The 21,288-nt window shown below is 38.7% G+C and overlaps 2 protein-coding genes and 1 pseudogene across 3 annotated transcripts in view; 2 read left to right on the forward strand and 1 right to left on the reverse strand.

The window, feature by feature from the left end:
- The first annotated feature begins 10,845 nt into the window (after positions 1–10,845).
- On the forward strand, positions 10,846–12,057 carry LOC121972278 (protein ALP1-like). The gene has a single exon (XM_042523964.1). The coding sequence runs from the start codon at positions 10,846–10,848 to the stop codon at positions 12,055–12,057; it is 1,212 nt and encodes a 403-aa protein (XP_042379898.1).
- Positions 12,058–14,733: 2,676 nt separating this feature from the next.
- LOC121974115 lies at positions 14,734–14,908 on the reverse strand (annotated as a pseudogene).
- A 1,912-nt stretch (positions 14,909–16,820) lies between these two features.
- LOC121969643 overlaps positions 16,821–21,288 on the forward strand; it is a 62,305-nt gene continuing 57,837 nt past the window's right edge. The window contains exons 1-2 of one of the 2 annotated variants that reach the window (XM_042519844.1): positions 16,821–17,105; positions 20,575–20,632. The gene's annotated coding sequence lies outside the window, so the exon portion shown is untranslated. The remainder of the gene's footprint in view (positions 17,106–20,574; positions 20,633–21,288) is intronic. The other variant, XM_042519843.1, reaches the window with a different exon arrangement.

Consider the following 21,288-nt stretch of genomic DNA (forward strand, 5'->3'; position numbering starts at 1 on the left):
GATCAGTTCGTCTTCTAAATCTTTTGAGTCAGGTTCGTCTTCTGATTCCGGTTCAATTTTTCGTCGGGATCTCGGTTCGCGTGTTCAACTAGTACCTGCAAGCAAAGCTATACCTTTCTCGGATGGCTGTGCATTAGTTTGTTCATGAAGTTCAAATTCACTAAATAATTCCTCTAATTTTAAGGAAGACAAATCCTTGGAAACTTTGTAGGCATCTACCATCGATGCCCACAATGTACTCCTAGGAAACGAGTTAAGAGCATACCTTATAATGTCCCTATTTTCTACCTTCTGCCTTATTCCATGAAGGGAGTTCAGAATATCTTGAATTCGAGCGTGTAACGAACTTGCCGTCTCGCCTTTCTGCATTTTTAAATTGTATAGTTTATTAAGTAATAAATCACGCTTACTTACCTTGGTTTCCGAGGTGCCTTCGTGAAGTTCGATCAGTTTTTCCCACAGCTCCTTTGCGGAAGAGAACGGACCGACTCTGTTGAGCTCTTCCTTGGTAAGACTGCACTGGATGGTGCAGGTGGCTTTGGCGTCGGCTTCCACCTTTTTGATAAAGGCTGGCTCCCAGTTCTCATAGGATGTAGGCTTACCGTCTGCATCAATTGGTAGTTGCAGTCCTATCTTGACTATCATCCAGGTGTCGAACTGGATCTTCAGATATATCTCCATTCGCCCCTTCCAATATCTGAAGTCTTCTCCGGAAAATAGTGGGGGACGAACAGTGCTATATCCTTCTTGTTGGGTCATTTAGATATGAAAAAACACAAACAAGAAAATCTATTCCAAGACTGAGTCTTGGATTAGTAGTGCGGGAAGAAGAAGAAAAAATAACGAGCTCAAGTGGTATTGACCAACCTTGAGCAACACTGATTTGAAAAGAATTAGAATTTTAGCTATTTAGCTAATTTCTAATTGACTCCGAAAGAAAAATAAACAAAATACCATGAAAAAAAAACTGTTTTGAATGGTGGTTGCACCAATTCAAAACAACCCCTCTCTGATACCAATTGTTGGATCGAGACGCGTTAGAGGGGGGGTGAATAGCGCTCGCGGCTAAATCGTTCGATTATCGGAATCGTAAAATGTTCGTCGAGTAATTAAAGCAGCGGAATAAAGGAAACAAACACAAGAACACAGTCGTTTACTTCGTTCGGAGCCTAGGTCGACTCCTACTCGAAGGCTCGCGATCCTTGATCGCTTTCCGTGGGCAACAACTATAAGCTCGTATGAATATTTAATTACAAATGTAACTGTAATTAAGATTATACCGACAACAGTAGTAGAAAAGAAATATGAGCTCCGGGTCGTCGGAATGTTGCAACAGCACTTCGGAAGCAATACTTGAGCAGAACACAGCAGAATGGAAGTTTGGAAGTTGTTGTACTTCAATGCTGCTCGAAGTCCCCTTATAAAGGGCATCCAAGGTGCCTTGGAAGCCTCCGAAGGCGCCTTCATAGCTCCGAGTCCACCGTGCAGATGAGCGCTGACCAGTTTGCGCTTATCACCTTTGAGGGCGCCTTCAAGGCGCCTTCCAAGGCGCCTCCAGAGCCAGCTGAGGCGCCTTTAACCCTGTTTCGCGGCTAGGTCAGCTTTTGTACCCGAGGCGCCTTCAAGCTCCATGGAGGCGCCTCGGACATTGTTCATCCGAGGAGAACTTCATTTCTTTGTACCTGCAAGATGTGTTAGTCCCAAACAATATCCTGCAAACACAAAGTTAGCATAAACAATAGTATAAATATGATAAAAAGATTCTGACAGTCTCCGGACTATCCGGATCTGACTTCGGATTTCCAACCGGAAACCCTAGGTCGACCCGACGCCTACTGTTCCCTCTACGGGGAACGCGTCCTCACCTACTCCACTCAGGAGATTTACCTGTTGTCAGTCGATCCTCCAGATCGACTGGACTTTTGCTCAGCACTCGACGCTTCCGGACTTTCTACTGGACATCCGCTTCCCGGCTAGTCCAGTCTTTCACCTGGTTCGCGACACCAGGACTTTCCACCTAGGGTTACCACCCCCTAGGACTTTTGCCTGAAGTCATCGACCTGCCAAGACTTTCCGCATAGGGTTACCACCCCCTATGACCTAGGGTTACCACCCCCTAGTGTTTTCCCTTTGCCTAACCGTAGCTAGGACTTTCCTGAAATCCTCAAGCAGACTTGTTAGATTACAAAACACCTTAACTTTGAATCTTTGCCATTATCAAAACACGAGTTCGATCGTCGGATGCTTCCCGCACCAACAGTTTCTTTGATGGTATGCAGCGGAAATACAAGAAATAAAAACATACAACGCTAACAAGGAGGGTTTACTTGGTATCCACCTCACAAGAGGTGACTAGTCCAAGGATCCACACCCACTCACGCACCCTCCACTAAGAAATCACTCCTTTTCGGTAACTACCGAAGGCGGAGAAGCCCTACAAGCTCACAGTACAAGAAGAAAGAAAGGAAAACAAATACAAGCAACAGCTTACAGGTTTTACAACTGAAAACCCTAACCCTAGCTTTCTCCTTCAGTTGTAGATCCGCCTCCTAACTTGGAAGACCTACAAGAACTGGCGATCTGAACTTTGTGGAGAAGCTCTGGGAGCACAGTGAAGATCTGAGATGAATCGGTGAAATTCTACCGAAGGAATCGAACGCATGCAGCTAAATACGATGCCAACGGTCGGATCCCGATCGATTGGATTGCTCCCAATCGATCGGGGAGGCTTTGGATCGATCAACCGATCGATCCAGAGTGCCTCTGTGCTCTCAAGAATTGCTTGGATCGATCGGCTGATCGATCCAAGGCTTATCGTGCGAAGATCACACTTCCCAATCGATCCACTGATCGATTGGGGACTCTGGATCGATCGTCTGATCGATCCAGCATTGTTCTGTGCGATCGCGCACTCGTCCCAATCGATCCACCTGATCGATTGGAAAGACGCTTGTCGTGAAGACTCGCCCAATCGATCGACCGATCGATTGGGCATGAGCCAATCGATCGGTTGATCGATCAAGCTCATGATTTTCTCCCAAAATCAAGTCTAAAGCCTACTAAACCAACATCTGGTCAACTATGACCTGTTGGTTCATCGTTCATAGCATCCGGTCACCCTTGACCTGCTAGAACTCCCTCACCAAGTGTCCGGTCAATCCCTTTGACCCACTTGGACTTTTCTCCTTGTGCCGAGTATCCAGTCAATCCCTTTGACCTACTTGGACTTTCACCAGATGTCTGGTCAACCTTGACCCATCTAGATTTTCTTGTGTCTGGCTTCACTCACCAGGACTTCCCTTCTGCCTAGCTTCACTCACTAGGACTTCTCATCTGCCTGGCTTCACTCACTAGGACTTTCCTTCTGCCTGGCTTCACTCACCAGGACTTCCCTTCTGCCTAGCTTCACTCACTAGGGCTTCTCATCTGCCTGACTTCACTCACCAGGACTTTCCTTCTGCCTAGCTTCACTCACCAGGACTTTCCTATGCCTAACTTCCCAGTTAGGACTTTCCATTTGTCTGGCTTCACTCACCAGGACTTTCCTTCTGCCTGGCTTCACTCACCAGGACTTCCCTTCTGCCTGGCTTCACTCACCAGGACTTCCCTTCTGCCTAGCTTCACTCACTAGGACTTCTCATCTGTCTGGCTTCACTCACCAGGACTTTTCTATGCCTAACTTCCCAGTTAGGACTTTTCATTTGCCTAGCTTCACTCAACAGGACTTTCACCTAGTTTCACTCACTAAGATTTCCAGTCAAGTATCCAGCCAACCTTGACCTACTTGACTCTCCTTCACAATCTCCCCACATGAACAATTACACCTGCAATCTTCATGTGTTGTCTACATGTTTTGTTAAACATTGAAACCCAAACATCATGACTCGAGCTTGACTCAATTCAAGCTCAATCAACCCGGTCAACCTTGACCTAGGGAATATTGCACTAACAATCTCCCCCTTTTTGATGTTTGACAATACTTCCTTTAAGTTAGGCTAATCCCATAACCTCAACTTCCTTCATGCCAATATGTGAATGATGGTTCCCTTCATTTTTCTCCTTTTCTAAAGGGCAAACTCCCCTTTGAGGTAATGAAGGCCTAACTTAACCACACTCATTCTCCCCCTATTGGCACACATCACAAACATTTCCCATCTTTGGGCACTCATCAAAAACAAACTCTCCTCCTGAAGAGTTACCCTTCATTGTTCATAACTTCACTCGTTGCTCACAACACACTAACGAATGTCTCATACCCTTCATTATTATCACATGCTCATCCATGAGCATGCACCACTTGAACAATGAAGATATCCACTCTCCATTGTAGTCAAATGCCCAACCTTGAGCATTTTCACGACAGAAGGTTAACCACCTTTCAAGATGTATGAAAATTATATTTTCATGTCCTTAAAGAGTAACTCCCCCTAAAGACATGCACGTAACTTCTGTCATTGCACCAACAATGACTTGGAATCCCTAAATCTTTAGGAAACCCAAATTTTGAAGTTTTGAAGTTCGAAAATTCAATAATGAAACCAAACCTCAACCTAAACTTCTACTTAGTCTTCCTTAACTAATCCATTCTTGTTTTCATCATGAAAACTCCCCCTAAATGTATACAAATGTTTTCCAAGGGGTTAGGATTGGTTACCTAGACTAAACTTGGTTTGGAATGCTGAGATCAGGCTTTCCCAACCAAAATCAGCTTCCTCAATCGATTGGAGTTGGGTCCCAATCGATTGAACCAACTTGAATCGATCCACTGATCGATTCAGGAGGGCTAGATTGATCGGTGGATCGATCCAGGAAGCTTCTATTCACGAGAAGCTTGCTCTCAATTGATCGCCCGATCGATTGAGACCCTTCAATCGATCTGGTGATCGATTGAATGCTTGATAGTTCTGAAATTCACTTGCGGTGAATTTTAGAAACTCCCCAAAAATTTCCTAAAATTATAAAAATCATGAAAATTTGTGTAGACACTATTTAGGGCATATATTATCATGGAAAAATGGTTTTATAAGAAAATACTTCATATTTTTAAAGATTTATATAAACTAGAAAACTTACAAAAACTTTAGTGTTTTCTTCTAGTTTGTGCCTAACTATTTAATGGTGATTACTTTCAAATGATAGCCTTCACCAATGGTTTTCCAAAAGCATTTTAAAATAATTTTTAAAAACCAATATCCCACCATATTCCTTGGTCTTAATGAACATGACTTGTACATTAGCTTTCCCAATGATGGGAAAACACATAACTATGTGTTTTGATGAACTTAAAACTCAAAAGAATGCACTAAATCAACATCTTGAATTTTGTTCATTATCCTAACATCTCACTTGTATCTAATGTGCACTAAAACACATACAAGTCACCTTGTGGGTCATTGTGAGATGTAAAGTTTGGTTTTGCCCTAATCTAGGGATCATGCATATCTATCTAGGCATTTTTGAATTATAGACATCCACCGAGGATGTTATTTGTTAATTAATGCCATTAGTCCTTAATAAACAAGGAATTAAAATGATGCATGATGATGTTATGGCATACACCAAAAAGAAATAATTTTCAAAAGAAAATTTCCTATAACTATATGATGTATGGATGACATGACATGATATTTTTGTATTTTTCATAATAAGGCATGAGTGCAAACATAAATAAATAAATATGATGTCATGACATTTGATGGGCAAGCAAAGCATGACAAGTTAGCATAGATAAAATACCTAGATTACCTACCTAAGTATCCTTAACCCTTAGCTAACTTAAAAATTTAAACCCTAGATAACCCACTATTTCCCAAGAAAATGTCAAAGACCAAATTTGACATTTCTTTCGCTTTTCCTAATTTATGCCAATTTAAATTAAGCATATTCCTCAAATTTTGGCACAATTTACTCTTCTAAAGAGTAATCAATTGAGTTAAGGCTTAAATTTGCCTTTAACTTCCTAAGAACATACCAAAATCCCAACTTTGTAGTTCTTATGATTTTCTCAAATTGTGTCATTTAAAATTTCATCCAATTTCTCAAAATATGACACATTTTACTTTTTCCAAGAGTAAACCCTTTATCCTTTTCATTTTCAAAGGTTAATAATAACCTTGAAAATGCTCCTTGAGTGTCAACTTCATCATGATTGGATTAACTACCCTTCCACTTAGAGTTGACACTCTCTAACCCATCTATGGGGTAGAGAAGATGCTCCTAGGAACCCAAAACCTATTGGTGCTCCTTGGATGCTATAGGTATTCACTAGGGATAACTTCCCTAGATACCTTCCTAGTGACCTTGTTTGGCTTCTTAGAAGCCTTGGTCACATTTTCTAGATCAACCCTAGGGATTGCTTCCCTTGTGACCTTCTTTGTGACTTTCTTGGACTTCTTAGAAGTCTTAGTCACATTTGTTGCAAAAATACTCTTAGGAATAACCTCCCTAGTATTCTTGACTTGACCACTAGACCTAGGGTTTGTTCCATAGCTATATGAAACCCTATGGTAAGAAATTATATCCTTCTTAGCCTTAGGCTTGTATCCCAAACCTCTATGGCCCTTGGATGACCCTTGTTGTACTCCTAGACCTAGGTTTTGCTCATTTTGCCCTTTTAGGATATTTTCCATCCTTTTTAGGATCTTTTCCATTTTATCAAGCCTTGACCTCAAGACTTGATTTTCTATCATTAAGTCCTTAACCTTAGGTTTTTCAATGAATCCTTGAGTATTTTTGTTTCTAGGCTTATAACTATGGTCCTTAGTGTTGTTGCCTAGATTTTTACTTACCTTCCTAACCCTAGGTGTGGTAGTCTTCGCATGAAGAGCCATATGTTTTTCTTCAATACTACAATGCTTCCTATTTTCATGGTAAATAGCATTGAAATGATATAAGTTTGAACTAGCATGCTTTTTACCATTATTTGAGGGGATAGGCTCAATAAATGATACATTTCTTTTTATCTTGGAGGCTCCCCCTTGACTAGTGTTTCCTCCAAGAGTCTTGACCGCTTTCTTCCCCTTGGGACATTGACTCCTATAATGTTCCTTTTGGTTGCACAAGAAGCACACAATGTGCTCCTTGCTCTTCTTTATTCCGGGAGCAGTCTCCATGAGCTTCTCCTTGCCCTTAAGTGTCACTTGGCTCTTCTTCTTGGCCAATTTGGGACACTTACTCTTGTAGTGCCCACGTTCCCTACACTCAAAACATATAATATGATTTTTACTATTAATTGAACTAGTTATACCTTCTTGTGTAGGGATGGCACATGATCCTCTTTTTGATCCGGAGGTGGAGGCTTCCACTTGATCCGAAAATAATTTTCCTCCCATTGATTTTGCTTGACTTGTGGAGGTGGAAACTTCTTTATCCTCTTCTTCTCTTGACCCGAATGTGGAGACTTCTCCTTCTTCTTGATCCGGTGTCAATGGAAATTGCTCCCCCTCAATCCTAGAGGTGGAGGCTTCTTCATCTTCATCTTGTGTGTGAAACAAAGAGTATGCTCCCTCTTTGCTCTTTTCATTTAATTCCTTTGAGGATGAAGCTTGTTGGACTTCTTCTTCGAAAGTTGAGCATCTCTCAACTTCGGAGTCCTCTTCCTCTTGATCTTGCTCCAATGAGTCTCCCTCTTTAGATTCTTCATGAATTGGTACGGTGGAGGTGATCTCATGAATTATTATCAATTTGCTCCAAAGCTCCTTGCATCTTTGAATTCTCCGATTTGCTCTAAAATATGGCTAGGCAATAGATTGACCAAAAGCTTGGTCACTTTGTCATTGGCCTCACATCTTTGGATTTGTTCTTTGCTCTATTTGCTTTTCTTGAGGACTTTGCCCTTGGAATTTGTTGGAGCCTCGAAACCTTCCATTAGAGCAAATCATTGCTCTATTTCCACCATCAAGAAATTCTCGATCCTTGATCTCCAAAGATCGAAGCTCATCATTGTGAATGGTGGAGGCACTCTTGTATCGAATCCAAGACCATCTTGGAATGCCATTTGAAGTTGAGCTTGATGATGAAGTCTTTGACTTGATAGACTTTGCTCCAACTTCTACACCCTCTAGCTTTGTTGACCCTTCCGGCGATGATTCCGGTGAAGAGCGGCCTTGCTCTGATACCATTTGTTAGGACCGAAAATGGAGCTAGAGGGGGGGTGAATAGCTCATCGCGTGCTAAGTGCTTGTCGTTGCTTGTTTCTTTGATGGTATGCAGCAGAAATACAAGAAACAAAAACATACAACGCTAACAAGGAGGGTTTACTTGGTATCCACCTCACAAGAGGTGACTGGTCCAAAAATCCACACCCACTCATGCACCCTCCACTAAGAAATCACTCATTTTCGGTAACTACCGAAGGCAGAGAAACCCTACAAGCTCACAGTACAAGAAGAAAGAAAGGAAAATAAATACAAGCAACAGCTTATAGGTTTTACAACTGAAAACCCTAACCCTAGCTTTCTCCTTCAGCTGTAGATCCGCCTCTTGACTCGGAAGACCTCCAAGAACCTTCAAGAACTGGCGATCTGAACTTTGTGGAGAAGCTCTGGGAGCACAGTGAAGATCTGAGATGAATCGGTGAAATTCTACCGAAGGAATCGAACGTCTGCAGCTAAATACGATGCCAATGGTCGGATCCCGATCGATTGGATTGCTCCCAATCGATCGGGGAGGCTTTGGATCGATCAACCGATTGATTCAGAACGCCTCTGTGCTATCAGGAATTGCTTGGATCGATCGGCTGATCGATCCAAGGCTTATCGTGCGAAGATCGCACTTCCCAATCGATCCACTGATCGATTGGGGACTCTGGATCGATCGTCTGATCGATCCAGCGCTGTTCTGTACGATCGCGCACTCGTCCCAATCGATCCACCTGATCGATTGGAAAGAGGCTTATCGCGAAGACTCGCCCAATCGATCGACCGATCGATTGGGCATGAGCCAATCGATCGACTGATCGATCCAGCTCATGATTTTCTCCCAAAATCAAGTCTAAAGCCTACTAAACCAACATTTGGTCAACTATGACATGTTGGTTCATCGTGCCTAGCATCCGATCTCCCTTGACCTGCTAGGACTCCCTCACCAAGTGTCCGGTCAATCCCTTTGACCCACTTGGATTTTGTCCTTGTGTCGAGTATCCAGTCAATCCCTTTGACCTACTTGGACTTTCACCAGATGTCTGGTCAACCTTGACCCATCTGGATTTTCTTGTGTCTGGCTTCACTCACCAGGACTTCCCTTCTGCCTAGCTTCACTCATTAGGACTTCTCATCTGCCTGACTTCACTCACCAGGACTTCCCTTCTGCCTAGCTTCACTCACTAGGACTTCTCATCTGCCTGACTTCACTCACCAGGACTTTCCTTCTGCCTAGCTTCACTCACCAGGACTTTCCTCTGCCTAACTTCCCAGTTAGGACTTTCCATTTGCCTGGCTTCACTCACCAGGACTTTCCTTCTACCTGGCTTCACTCACCAGGACTTCCCTTCTGCCTAGCTTCACTCACTAGGACTTCTCTCTGTCTGGCTTCACTCACCAGGACTTTCCTCTGTCTAACTTCCCAGTTAGGACTTTCCATTTGCCTGGCTTCACTCACCAGGACTTTCACCTAGCTTCACTCACTAGGATTTCCAGTCAAGTATCCAGTCAACCTTGACCTACTTGACTCTCCTTCACAATCTCCCCACATGAACAATTGCACCTGCAATCTTCATGTGTTGTCTACATGTATTGTCAAACATTGAAACCCAAATATCAAGACTCGAGCTTGACTCAATTTAAGCTCAGCTAATCCGGTCAACCTTGACCTAAGGAATATTGCACCAATAATTTTATGACCCTTATAAAGTGATAGAGCGTATTGGACCTGTTGTTTATCACTTAGAGCTTTCATAAGATTCTAAAATACACCATGTATTTCATGTGTCTTGTTTAAAGAAGAAATTAGGCGACAAATTTACTCCTCAACAACACCTTCTTGAAGTGAATTCAGATGGTGAAGTTAAATTTCAACCTTATGCTATTTTAGAAAGGAGACTTGTGAAGAAAAACAATCAAGCGACGATTGAGCTATTAATTTAGTGTGATAATTTATTTAGCGATGGTATAACATAGGAATTATATGATATCATTTAAGAAAAATTTTCATAGTTTATTGATAAATAACTTTGAGGATAATATTATTTTTGAATGACGGTGGAATGATATGATCCTTTATTGAATTTATTCAAATAAGTCCTTTAACTTTATTTCCTTTTCTAAAATAAGTTTTGGACCTTTTATTTTTCTAAGATAAATTTTAATAAGACTTTTTCTCTTGAAAATATATTTTTATTCTATACCTTTTGCAAAATGAAAAGGTAATTTAGATCTCTCTATTTAAAGAAATGTTATATAATTTTGGAAGATAATAATTTTTTTTTTAATTAATCAATTTCATTTGGTTATTGGAGATCGATTCCTTAAAAAAAATCATTCTATCTTTTTTTTTTTCTTTTGATTTTTCTAGCATTAGGAGAAGGAAATTCAATCGAGAGAAGGGATTTTTATTTTTCTCTCTTAATTTTTATAGCATTAGGAGAAGGAAATTCCATCGCGAGAGAGAGATCGAGAGGAGAAAGCAAATGAAAGGAAAGGAAAGGAAAGAAGAATAGAAGACCGCTTTCTTCGCCCAGAACGCAGGGGCTCGCCTTTATTGTCTATTTACTAAACAGGCTCGTGTTTTGAGTGAGTATTTATGCTATAATTGATGTAGGACCGAAGACATTTATAAAAATTCTACCCACCTCTGCCCCCTTTTGAAGGCCAGAGAGCCGAAGCCCCCGAACCAGCCCAATCAGAAGAGATGGACCCAAAGGAGGTAGCTGCCCTAGTTTCCTTCCTCGTGTCCCAAATCCCTCTTCTGCTTCTCCCCCTCTTCCCCTTCGCCCACCCGCGACCTTCGTCTTCCACCCCCTTTTCTCCCTCCGCACCCCAATCGTCCCTCCTCTCCCTTTCCCTCCACCTCCTCTCCTCCGTCTCCCTCATCGCCGCCGCCTCCCCCTGCCGCCCCCGCAAGCGCAAGCGCTACCAGCAAGACTCGGAGCCGCACGCCGCCATTGCCCTCCGCCGGCGAGACCCCGACCACTCCCTTCTTTGTTTCCGCATGAAATCCACCACCTTCGAGTGGCTCTGCGGCCTCCTCGACCCCCTGCTCGACTGCCGCGACCCCGCCGGGTCTTCCCTCCGCCTCTCCGGGCCCACCCGTCTCGCCATCGCTCTCTCTCGCCTTGCCTCGGGCGCTCCCTACCCTGAACTCGCCGCCCGCTTCGGGGTGCCCGCGTCCACCGCGCGCTTCTGTACCAAGCACCTCTGTCGCGTCCTCTGCACCAATTTCCGCTTCTGGATCACGTTTCCCTCAGCGTCCGAACTCGATTCCGTTTCTGCCGGTTTCCAGGCTACCGGTGGTGGCCTCCCCGACTGCTGTGGCGCCTTGGCCTGCGCCCGTTTCGAGGCATTTGGCGATTCCGCCATTGCAGCGCAGATTGTGGCCGATTCTTCTTTCAGGATCACACACTTCGCTGCTGGATTCCGCGGCGACCAGACCAATTTCATGGTTCTCAAGTCCTCGTCGATTTACAAAGATGTGCAAGAGGGGAAGCTACTCAGAGCAACACAGTACTTGGTCGCCGATGGCTGCTACCCTCTGTTGCCTTGGTTGATGATTCCGTTCAGTGATCCGGCTCATGGTTCCTGTGACGAGAACTTCAACGCTAGGCACAAGTCGATGCTCCAACCTGCCATTCGGGTTGTCCAAAGCATGAAGAATTGGGGTGTGCTAAGTTCTTTATCAGAAGAGGAGAATGCTAAAATGGCTGTGGCATGCGTTGGCACCTGTGCGATCCTTCACAATGTGCTGCTGATGAGAGATGATTTCTCAACGCTCTCCGATATAGACAACAAATGCCATGCTGATTTAGAACACTCTGGTAAAGATTCTGGATTAGAGGATTTTGCCATTGAGAGCAGAGCTTCGACACTGCGGAGCACGTTGGCTCTTAGCGCAAGAGCAGCCTGAGGCTCTGATCAAATCAGTGCCACATGATTCTTGCTGCTCGAGGAGGAAAGGAGTGTGCTATGGAAATTGGTATTCAGTTCTCGTCTCCATTCTTTTCAATGGTATTTATCTGATTTCACTGCTTCTTGATTTCTTCTTCTTCTTCTTCTTCTTCTTCTTCTTTCCCCTAATTGTGAAGATCATTCTTAATGTAGCCAGCAGGGAAAAATTGTGAATGTTTTCTGATAAAGAATTTTTGTGCTGACATTTTCCTATCGAAAATTTGTACTGAAGTCTGTAATTAATTACAGACTTAATTCAAAAAGGATAAATTGATTTATTATTTTTCCATTAAATTAATTTATAATTAAAATTTTAGTCTCTTGAATTTTATTCACTGCCTATAAATTTTTTTTCTTCAATTTATTTTATTATTAAAGTTAATAAAAAAGAATCATCTACAAACTACTTTTAATTTTATGAGTTATTAATTATCAATTATAAATTATTATATAAAAGACAAGTTGAGGGGATATGAATGAAGAGAGGATATGAGTTACTAAATAATGTTAATGAATTTTAATCAAATTTAATTATCTGACTTATCTTTTCAGATGAATAAGTATGAAAGAATAAATAAATAAAAAGATGAATCATTTTACCCATTAATTCAAATGGTAGATTTTTTTTATCTATTCATTACTTAGCTATCTATTTATCTTTTAAATGATAGATCTGTTCAATTGAACAAGGTCCATTTCAAGCTTATCAATTGTCAATTGGTTGGATGTCTTATTTTTCCTCTTGCATTGTAATTTAATCATTCAATGATTTTATTTGGTCACAATTCTCTTCTTTTTATTTTATTTTATTTTTATATTATTGATAGAAGGGGAGATTTGATGGATAAAATTATTATTTTATGACTACAAATTTGAATTCTGAAAAATCAATCATCTTCTATGTCACAATAGATATTATTCTTTAGAATATAAGATTGAATGGTAGATTTGATTATTGGAGTAATGAAATATATGTGGCAATAGTCTCATATTCAAGTAAGATCATTAGATCAGCTAAAGGTTTTATAGTTATATCTAAAGCTAGAGAGGTCTAAAACATAGTGACCCTGACTACTCTATATTGATAAGGGTGTCAAATGAATAGAGGATTTAGAGTTTAATTATCATCCAAAATGTAAAAAGTCTAAGGATTACATGCCTAGCTTTTGCAAATTGCATGCTAATCATGCCTAGAAAGAACATTACATCAGAAATGTCTTGATTCAAAGTTCGAGGAGATATACAAATATTGATAAGGATCTCGAGGGATATAAATACCTTTTAGATATCTAGGTATTTATCTAGCTATATAACTCAGTTTAAGGTAATATGTCATGCACCTTTAATAAATAAGATTATAAACTATTTTAATGTTTGAGCCAACAAGTCTTTAATTTATTGTATGGGACACGGTATCAAAGTTGATTTGAGTTATTTTGCAAGGTATGGACTGATTTACTATATTTTCAATTTCAGGGATACCCAAAGTTGGAATTAAACCCTTCTGAAACTTTCATGGAATATACATCTTAGGATGGATACACAATATTTACCTAGGGAATTGACGATGAATCTTAAATTTAAAAAATATCATTAAAAATTTTTCAAAACTTTGAAAAATTATAATCCTCTTTATTAAAATTATTTTCTATATATAACAGTTATTATAACATAATTGTTACAACTACGAAATTGTAATTGTTATAATTATAAATTCTAATTATTATAGTTGTAATTATTATAAAATTATAATTGTTATAATGTGTTTAACTGATTTATGATTTAGATGAAAAATATAGACGAAATAACAATAGAAATAATACTGAAAAATAATTATATCATTTTAGATAGGATAAGATGCTCTTTTGATTAAAAAAACATCAAAAGAATCCTCCTTTGACTATTAGGCAAAAAGATGTCATTTTTTTTTTTTTTCTGTTTACTCATTGTAAAAATCCTTCTGTTTACTCATTGTAAAAATCCTTTAATAAATAGTTTTGGTGTGTCCGAAATTAAGCGGAATGAATTTTTTTCTCTTCATCGGGCCTTGCTAAATCTCATGCAAGGTGCCATGAGGCTGCTCACGATCACGAGAGAGGCAACTCGTGGTCATGGACGACCTCGCTTTTGCATCCGCTGGCACTCATGAACTCACTATCATCTCTCTTTTCTTTTTTCTTTTCCCTGAATATCAATTTTATCAACTTAATTGATTCTTAAAGCATTCTCATGTTAGAGTTTTTCTATGGTCCTAATATATCATATCAATACCCTATTAAAAATATAAAAACTTATTATTATCTTTACTGTTAAAATTTTTTCTTATAACTGTAAGTCTTACATTGTCAAATCATATATTTTTATTTATTATTAGTCATCTTGTACCCACATTACATGTATAATCTTGTACACACATTATAATATAATACATGAATACATATAAATTAATATTCTAAACTCATAAATTAGATTTGGTAAGGATAAGTTAAGCCCATGCAGACAGGAATGGAGCCAGGAATTTTATATCGAGGAGACAAAATGCTCCTATTCACCTCTCTTTCACCCCTTATTTATATACTTCATACATTTCTTATTCTTAAAAATTGAGGGGGGACGACAACTGCCATCGCCCCCCTTTGGCTCTGTCCCTGCATGCAGTAATATAATTCAAGGGTGACGTTCGAAAAGCTAACAGTAAACTACTATAACAGACTTTTCTTTATAAAAAAATAATTTTTTTTTTATATCAAATATTAAATTGATAAAAACAGTATTATATTTGATCTTAACCAAAATGTCTATAAAAGTATATTTTCTAACGTCGTCATAGAATTTTTTTTACTCGCCATGTTATCAATCCTAAAATGTAAGACTAAAGAGGGCTATGTACATATTGTATATATAAAAAATAAAATAGAGAAAATTAATAATAAGTTTTAAAATTATTTTCAATGTGAAAAAAAGTTATTAATCTAATTTAATTTTATACTTCATCAAAATTAATTATTAAAGGGTCAAATTTTTAATTAAATAGTATAATTTTTATTTAATAGTATTATATATAATTTTCATTTAATATATATATATATATATATATATATATATATATATATATATATATATATATATATATATATATATATATATATATATAGCTCCACTCGTATTATCCATTTCAGAAAAAAATAGTTTTAAAATTTTATTACTCTTCTTCAAATAAAAACTTCAAATCTAATATTATTTGTTTTCAATTTTTTAATTTCATAAATTTCTTTAAATGTCTTAAAGATTATCTCAAGGTTACTCCATAGAATTATGAAATCAATCGAGAGAGGATCTATAAATTTTATCAAAGATATAAAAGTTAGATATTATTAATATATTTAACTATTTTATTAAAAATTTCCCCTCTTTATTAACTAATTTTGGTGAAGCATAAAATGAATTTACGTTAATATCCTTTTTTCTATTCACACTAAAAATAATTCCAAGGTTTATTAGTAATTCCACAAGCGAAACAATCAATGATCTAGAGTTCGCCTCAGCTGCGGCATATTATTATGAATTTTTTTTATCATTAATTTTTTCTGGTTGTTTTATATAAAACAATATTTTAGAATTGACAACACTATGATTAAAGAAGTTTTTATAAATATTTTAGGCTGATAATGTTAAAAAATATATTTTTCTTAATTTTTTTACTAAGATAAATATAATATTAAATTAAATTAATTTTTTTCATAGAGAAGCCGTAAGGGTGACACTCGAAAATCCAAATAATTCGAATTTTCAAAGACCCAAATAATACAGTCATTATAAAGGGTCAATGTGATTTCAATATAAAAAAAAATCATCCCATAACAAAAATTAAAATATAATAATAAAATTTTAAAATTAAAATATAATAATAAAAATTAAATAATATGTATTTAATTGATGAAAACTACGATAAGCATCATTTTTGAAGAAAAATAATTTTTATTCGAACATTCGATTATATATTAATAGAGGAGCTTTGAAAGATATTTTATTAATTATAATATATAAATATTATTTTTAAAATATAAAAATACTTTAGTAATTTTATATTAAAATATTTAGGGCAGCTGCAAACATCCCCTGCGTCAAACCTCAAGGGAAACATATCATTAGATTGTTTATGATCTATCATTTTGACCCGACAGCAATTTCATTTTAAAATAATATTAAAATAAAAATTATATTATAGGAAGGAGGACTTTCTCAAAAAGAAAGATATGCTAAAATCTAATTTATGTTTATATACTGTTATATCAAATAAACAACAATAAATACTTATCGAATTTGACATTCTAGAAAACATAAACAAAGAGTTCTTCAGGATTAAATTCTTCAAAACTAAATGGAAAAGAAACTATTTTTTTTTTTATTTATCAACAGAAAAGAATCAAACTGCACGAATCAAATCGCTGAAATCCTAAATGAAATATTTAAATCTATATAAAATAAGTATTAAGCTAACTAAAAGAACATGTAAAATCAGTTTTTAATTCTGCCCATTGCCCATCCGCCGTCGGCTCCATGTACATGATTCCTGGTCTAAAATTAGATTTTATGGTTCTCCTGGTCGCGACACCCAGATTCTGTGGGTCATCTTTTGGGTCTGACCTGACCGGATTTGTCAAGTAATTAACGAACTCAGATGCAAATATGTATAGACTTAATTTGTAAATGTATACGATCTCTATGGGTGTAATTCGTATAGTTACAATGAGGCTGATGATGCTTATGCGGGGAGATATACCTAGAGGCTAATGCATCCTCCCGTGAGCGTTTCCGAACACGCGTCGATTTGCTCTTCGTCTTCGGCTTCCTGCGATTGCTTGCCGCCGAGTCTTCCACCCAGTCCGTGCAACTTCACCGACCGTGCGACTTCGGATCGAAGTTGATTCCGCAGGATTCTGCTTCGTTGCATCATCCGAGTAACTGCCTATCCGTCGTAGCAAGATCGGATTAGGGATTTTGCAGGTTGGAATTCTTCCTTGCGATTTCTTGTCGCTGCCAGATTTCTTAGTGCTGCCCATTGCTTTTTTTTTTCCTTGCCGCTATTCTCGATAACCCTGGGTTCGATTTCTTTGTTTCTTCGTTTCAAGCTGCTGCATCTTGGTTTCGGTTTCTTTTGGCCGTTGGTTTCTTGCGCGATTCTTAAGTTTCTTGTGATTGCATAGTGTTTGTTAGGGTTACCTTTCAATCATGAGATGTTCTCGCCATATGAGGATGGGAATCTTTCAATGAAGTCCGTTGTGCCATCAATTCATGGCTTGATTGGGATGGGACTATATTTTTTGGCAAGCAAGAATGCTCAACCACTATGTACGCTTTATTGTTTTTCATATGAGCAGGTGCTCCTTCAGGACCTTAATTTCTAGCATGGGGAAATTATAATGATGGAAAGGAAAATAGTCAAGGAAAGAAGCTATCACGTAACTACGAAAATAACCTCCTTGAAAAATTTACATTTTATTGGGTTTTACTATACACTAGTAATGACTATAGGCTAAAGCGAGAGGTGATTCTTTAAGCATAGTTTTCAAATTCAGTGCAGTTAATTATGTCTCTTTCAGAAGTTGGTTGGTGAGTTTCCATTTTTCTCTAGGATTCTCATCCTCCTTTCTTGTGTGACATTTGTGGTACGCAATACAGTTTTTTCAAGCAAACATTTAAAACCAGAAAGAAATCACTGAAATAACTATTTGATCCATACAAAAGGATAGCTTCCACAAATGTTCTTTTGCATCCTTTTGGGTCTAAGGTACATTCAAAACTTGATTTTATTTACTTTGTTATCTTCTCTGATGACCATTCTAAGATAACATGCTTTTATCTATTGGAAGGACGTACTTTTTTCTTCTTTCATTTTTTGTTATTTTTATGCCAAGATAAAAGCACAATTTGGTGCATTCATTAAATCTTTGAAAAGTGACAATGCCAAAGAGTGTTTTCCTTATAACTTCCAATCTTCTCTTTCTCAAGTTTTGGGATGATGCCATTTCTACTTTATAAATCACATGCCATCAGTCCTTCATGTTTAAATTCTCTTCACCAATTTTTCCCTTTGTGATGGCGTTTTGCCTCCACCTTGTGTGCATGGTCATACCAATTTTGTTAATCTCCTGTTGTTTGATAGAGATAAATTGTCTCCTGATCTATGAAATGCATTTTTCTTGGTTATTTTTGCCTGAAGAAGGGGTATGAATGCTATTATCTTGAGCTACAATGTTTTTTTATGTCTACATGTGTGATCTCCTTTGACTTTGCTCCTTTTCCCCCACTGTGTCATCTGTTTCAGATTTTGTAGTAGAGGTATTTCTTGTGCCTACACTGTCCATTCTTATTAAGTTTGTTGCACCACCCTTGAGAACCTACCAAAGGTCAAGAATTGCGCATGTTACAAGTGCACTTTGAGATTCTATTGTTGTCCAATCACCATCACCTTTGTAAACCTTGATCTTCCTGTTGCTTCAAGGAAGGGTACTCATAAGTATAGAACCTTGGATCCTTTGTCTCATTACATTTCTTATGTTTTTATTTTTTATTTTTTTTCTGCAGTATTCTACCTTTATCTCTACTTTGGATTATTTTAATGTTTTTTGACTATTCAAAAGCCTTATATGATCCAAGATGGAGACAAGTTAAGATTGAGTAAGTCATCATATTGTTAGGACCGAAAATTAGCTAGAGGGGGGGGGGGGGGGGGGGAATAGCTCTTCGCGTGCTCGTTGCTTGGCGTTGCTTGTTTCTTCAAGGATGCGCAGCGGAAATACAAAGAAACAAATACAAACACGTTAATACTTGGATTTTACTTGGTATCCACCTCCAAGGGAGGTGACTAATCCAAGGATCCACACAACGCACGCACCCTCCACTAATGAAACTCTCCTTTATGGTAACTACCAAGGGCGGAGAAGCCCTACAAGACTCAATACAAGAAGAAGAAAGGGTAGTAAAGAAATACAAGCTTACAATGAGTGCACAAACCCTAACCCTAGTTTCTTCTTCTTGCTTTGATCCGCCTCTTGACTTGGAAGAGCCTCCAAGAACCTTCAAGAACTGGCGATCTCGAGCTTGAGAAGAGTTGTGGAGGAGCTGGTGAAGATCTGAAATGAATCTGTGAAGTGATGCCGAAGACAACGCTCGCCTGCGGCTCAAATACGACGCAACGGTCGGATCCCAATCGATTCGATTATTCCCAATCGATCGGGGAGGCTTTGGATCGATCCACGGATCGATCCAGAGCGCCTCTGCTCGATGCGGATCGATCCACGGATCGATCCGGCGCTTATCGCGCGCGGCGTCCCAATCGATCCAGCGATCGATTGGGACCTCGATCGATCCACCGATCGATCCGCTTGGTCTGGGAAAGGTGCGGATCGATCCACCGATCGATCAGAATGAATCGATCCACCGATCGATCCGAGCTTGGTTTTGCCCAAACCAAGTCCCAAACCTCCCAAACCAACATCCGGTCAAACTTAACTTGTTACGCCATGCCTAGCATCTAGTCACCCTCGACCGCTAGGACTCCCTCACCAAGTGTCAATCCCTTTGACCCACTTGGACTTTTCTTTCATGCCAAGTATCCGGTCACTCTCTTGACCTACTTGGACTTTCACCTAGCTTCACTCACTAGGGTTTTCAATCTGCCTAGCTTCACTCACTAGGTCTTTCACCTGGCTTCACTCACCAGGATTTTCAGACTGCCTAGCTTCAATCACTAGGACTTTCACCTGGCTTCACTCACCAGGATTTCCATCTGCCTAGCTTCACTCACTAGGACTTTCACCTGGCTTCACTCACCAGGATTTTCATCTGCCTAGCTTCATTCATTAGGACTTTCACCTGACTTCACTCACCAGGATTTCCATCCAGTCAGGTATACCTACTTGACTCTTCTTCATTCACACTGATCAGTCCCTGATCGGAATCTCCCCATATGAACAACTGCACCTGCATTGTCCATGTGTCTACATGTATTGTTAAACATCGAAACTATGACCAAGACTCAAGCTTGGTCAAACCAGTCAACCTTGACCTAAGGGATATTGCACCAACACATATTACATTCTAGTGCTACATGTGAACTGATCACCCCTTCTCTCTAGCAAGTTCGTGGTTGGTTGCAAATTGATATATACTATGAAGACATTTCTTGATGGCTTCATTGACAAATTTAAAGTTAAATTTATGACGTAAGGATACACATATATATGTATTAGACTATATGGGTATTATTTCACTAGTGGCTGAGGATATTTCAATTCACACGTTGCTTACTTTCTTTCTTATATAGTGATCTAGATGAGGAGCTGTACATGGAGATATCTTTGATTTTGTTTTTTAGGTGGATTTCAGTCTTCTGTGCAAACTAAAGAAGTTCTATTAGATGAAACAATTTCCCAGAGTATGGTCTGATGAATTTCGATCTGTGCTTCTCCAGCTTAGTATGATCAAGATGAAGAGCTGTACATGGAGATATCTTTGATTTTGTTTCTTAGGTGGGTTTTGGTCTTCTGTGCAAACTAAACAATTCACTCGTTGCTTACTTTCTTTCTTATATAGTGATCTAGATGACGAACTGTACATGGAGAGATCTTTTATTTTGTTTCTTAGGTGGATTTTGGTCTTCTATGCAAACTAAAGATAAGATGAAACAATCTCCTAGAGTATGGTCTGATGAATTTGGATCTGTGCTTCTCCAGCTTAGTATGATCAAGAGCACATGAGATCACTCAATATTTTATCATATTTGTCAGTTCGAAGTATGATCCTTATTATTGTTTAAATTGATGACATCGTTCTTATTGTTCAAACCATGTTGTAGAAATCACAAAGTTGAAAGTATATCTTCATTAAAATACTTTTTGACATACCAGTTAAGGAGTAGACATTTATATCTCATAAAGGAAGGATGTGCTTAAAGAAGCTGGTAAATTAGGAACTAAACTACTTGACACTTCCATGAATCCTAATATCATATGAATGCTCGAACAAGGAAAAGTTATTATCATATCCAGAGAACTATAGGAGATTAGTTGGGAAGTTGAACTATCTTAATGTTAGTAAATTTGACATCTCATCTTGTGTGGGTGTGATCGGTTAATTCATTGAGACTCCATGCACTTAACATTGGGGAGGAACTCTAAGGACTCTA

This window comes from Zingiber officinale, chromosome 4A, assembly GCF_018446385.1.
Source record: "Zingiber officinale cultivar Zhangliang chromosome 4A, Zo_v1.1, whole genome shotgun sequence".
NCBI lineage: Eukaryota > Viridiplantae > Streptophyta > Magnoliopsida > Zingiberales > Zingiberaceae > Zingiber > Zingiber officinale.

Coding starts and splice junctions, on each gene's coding strand:
- LOC121972278 (XM_042523964.1), top strand. CDS start 10,846: ATGGACCCAAAGGAGGTAGCTGCCCTAGTTTCCTTCCTCGTGTCCCAA.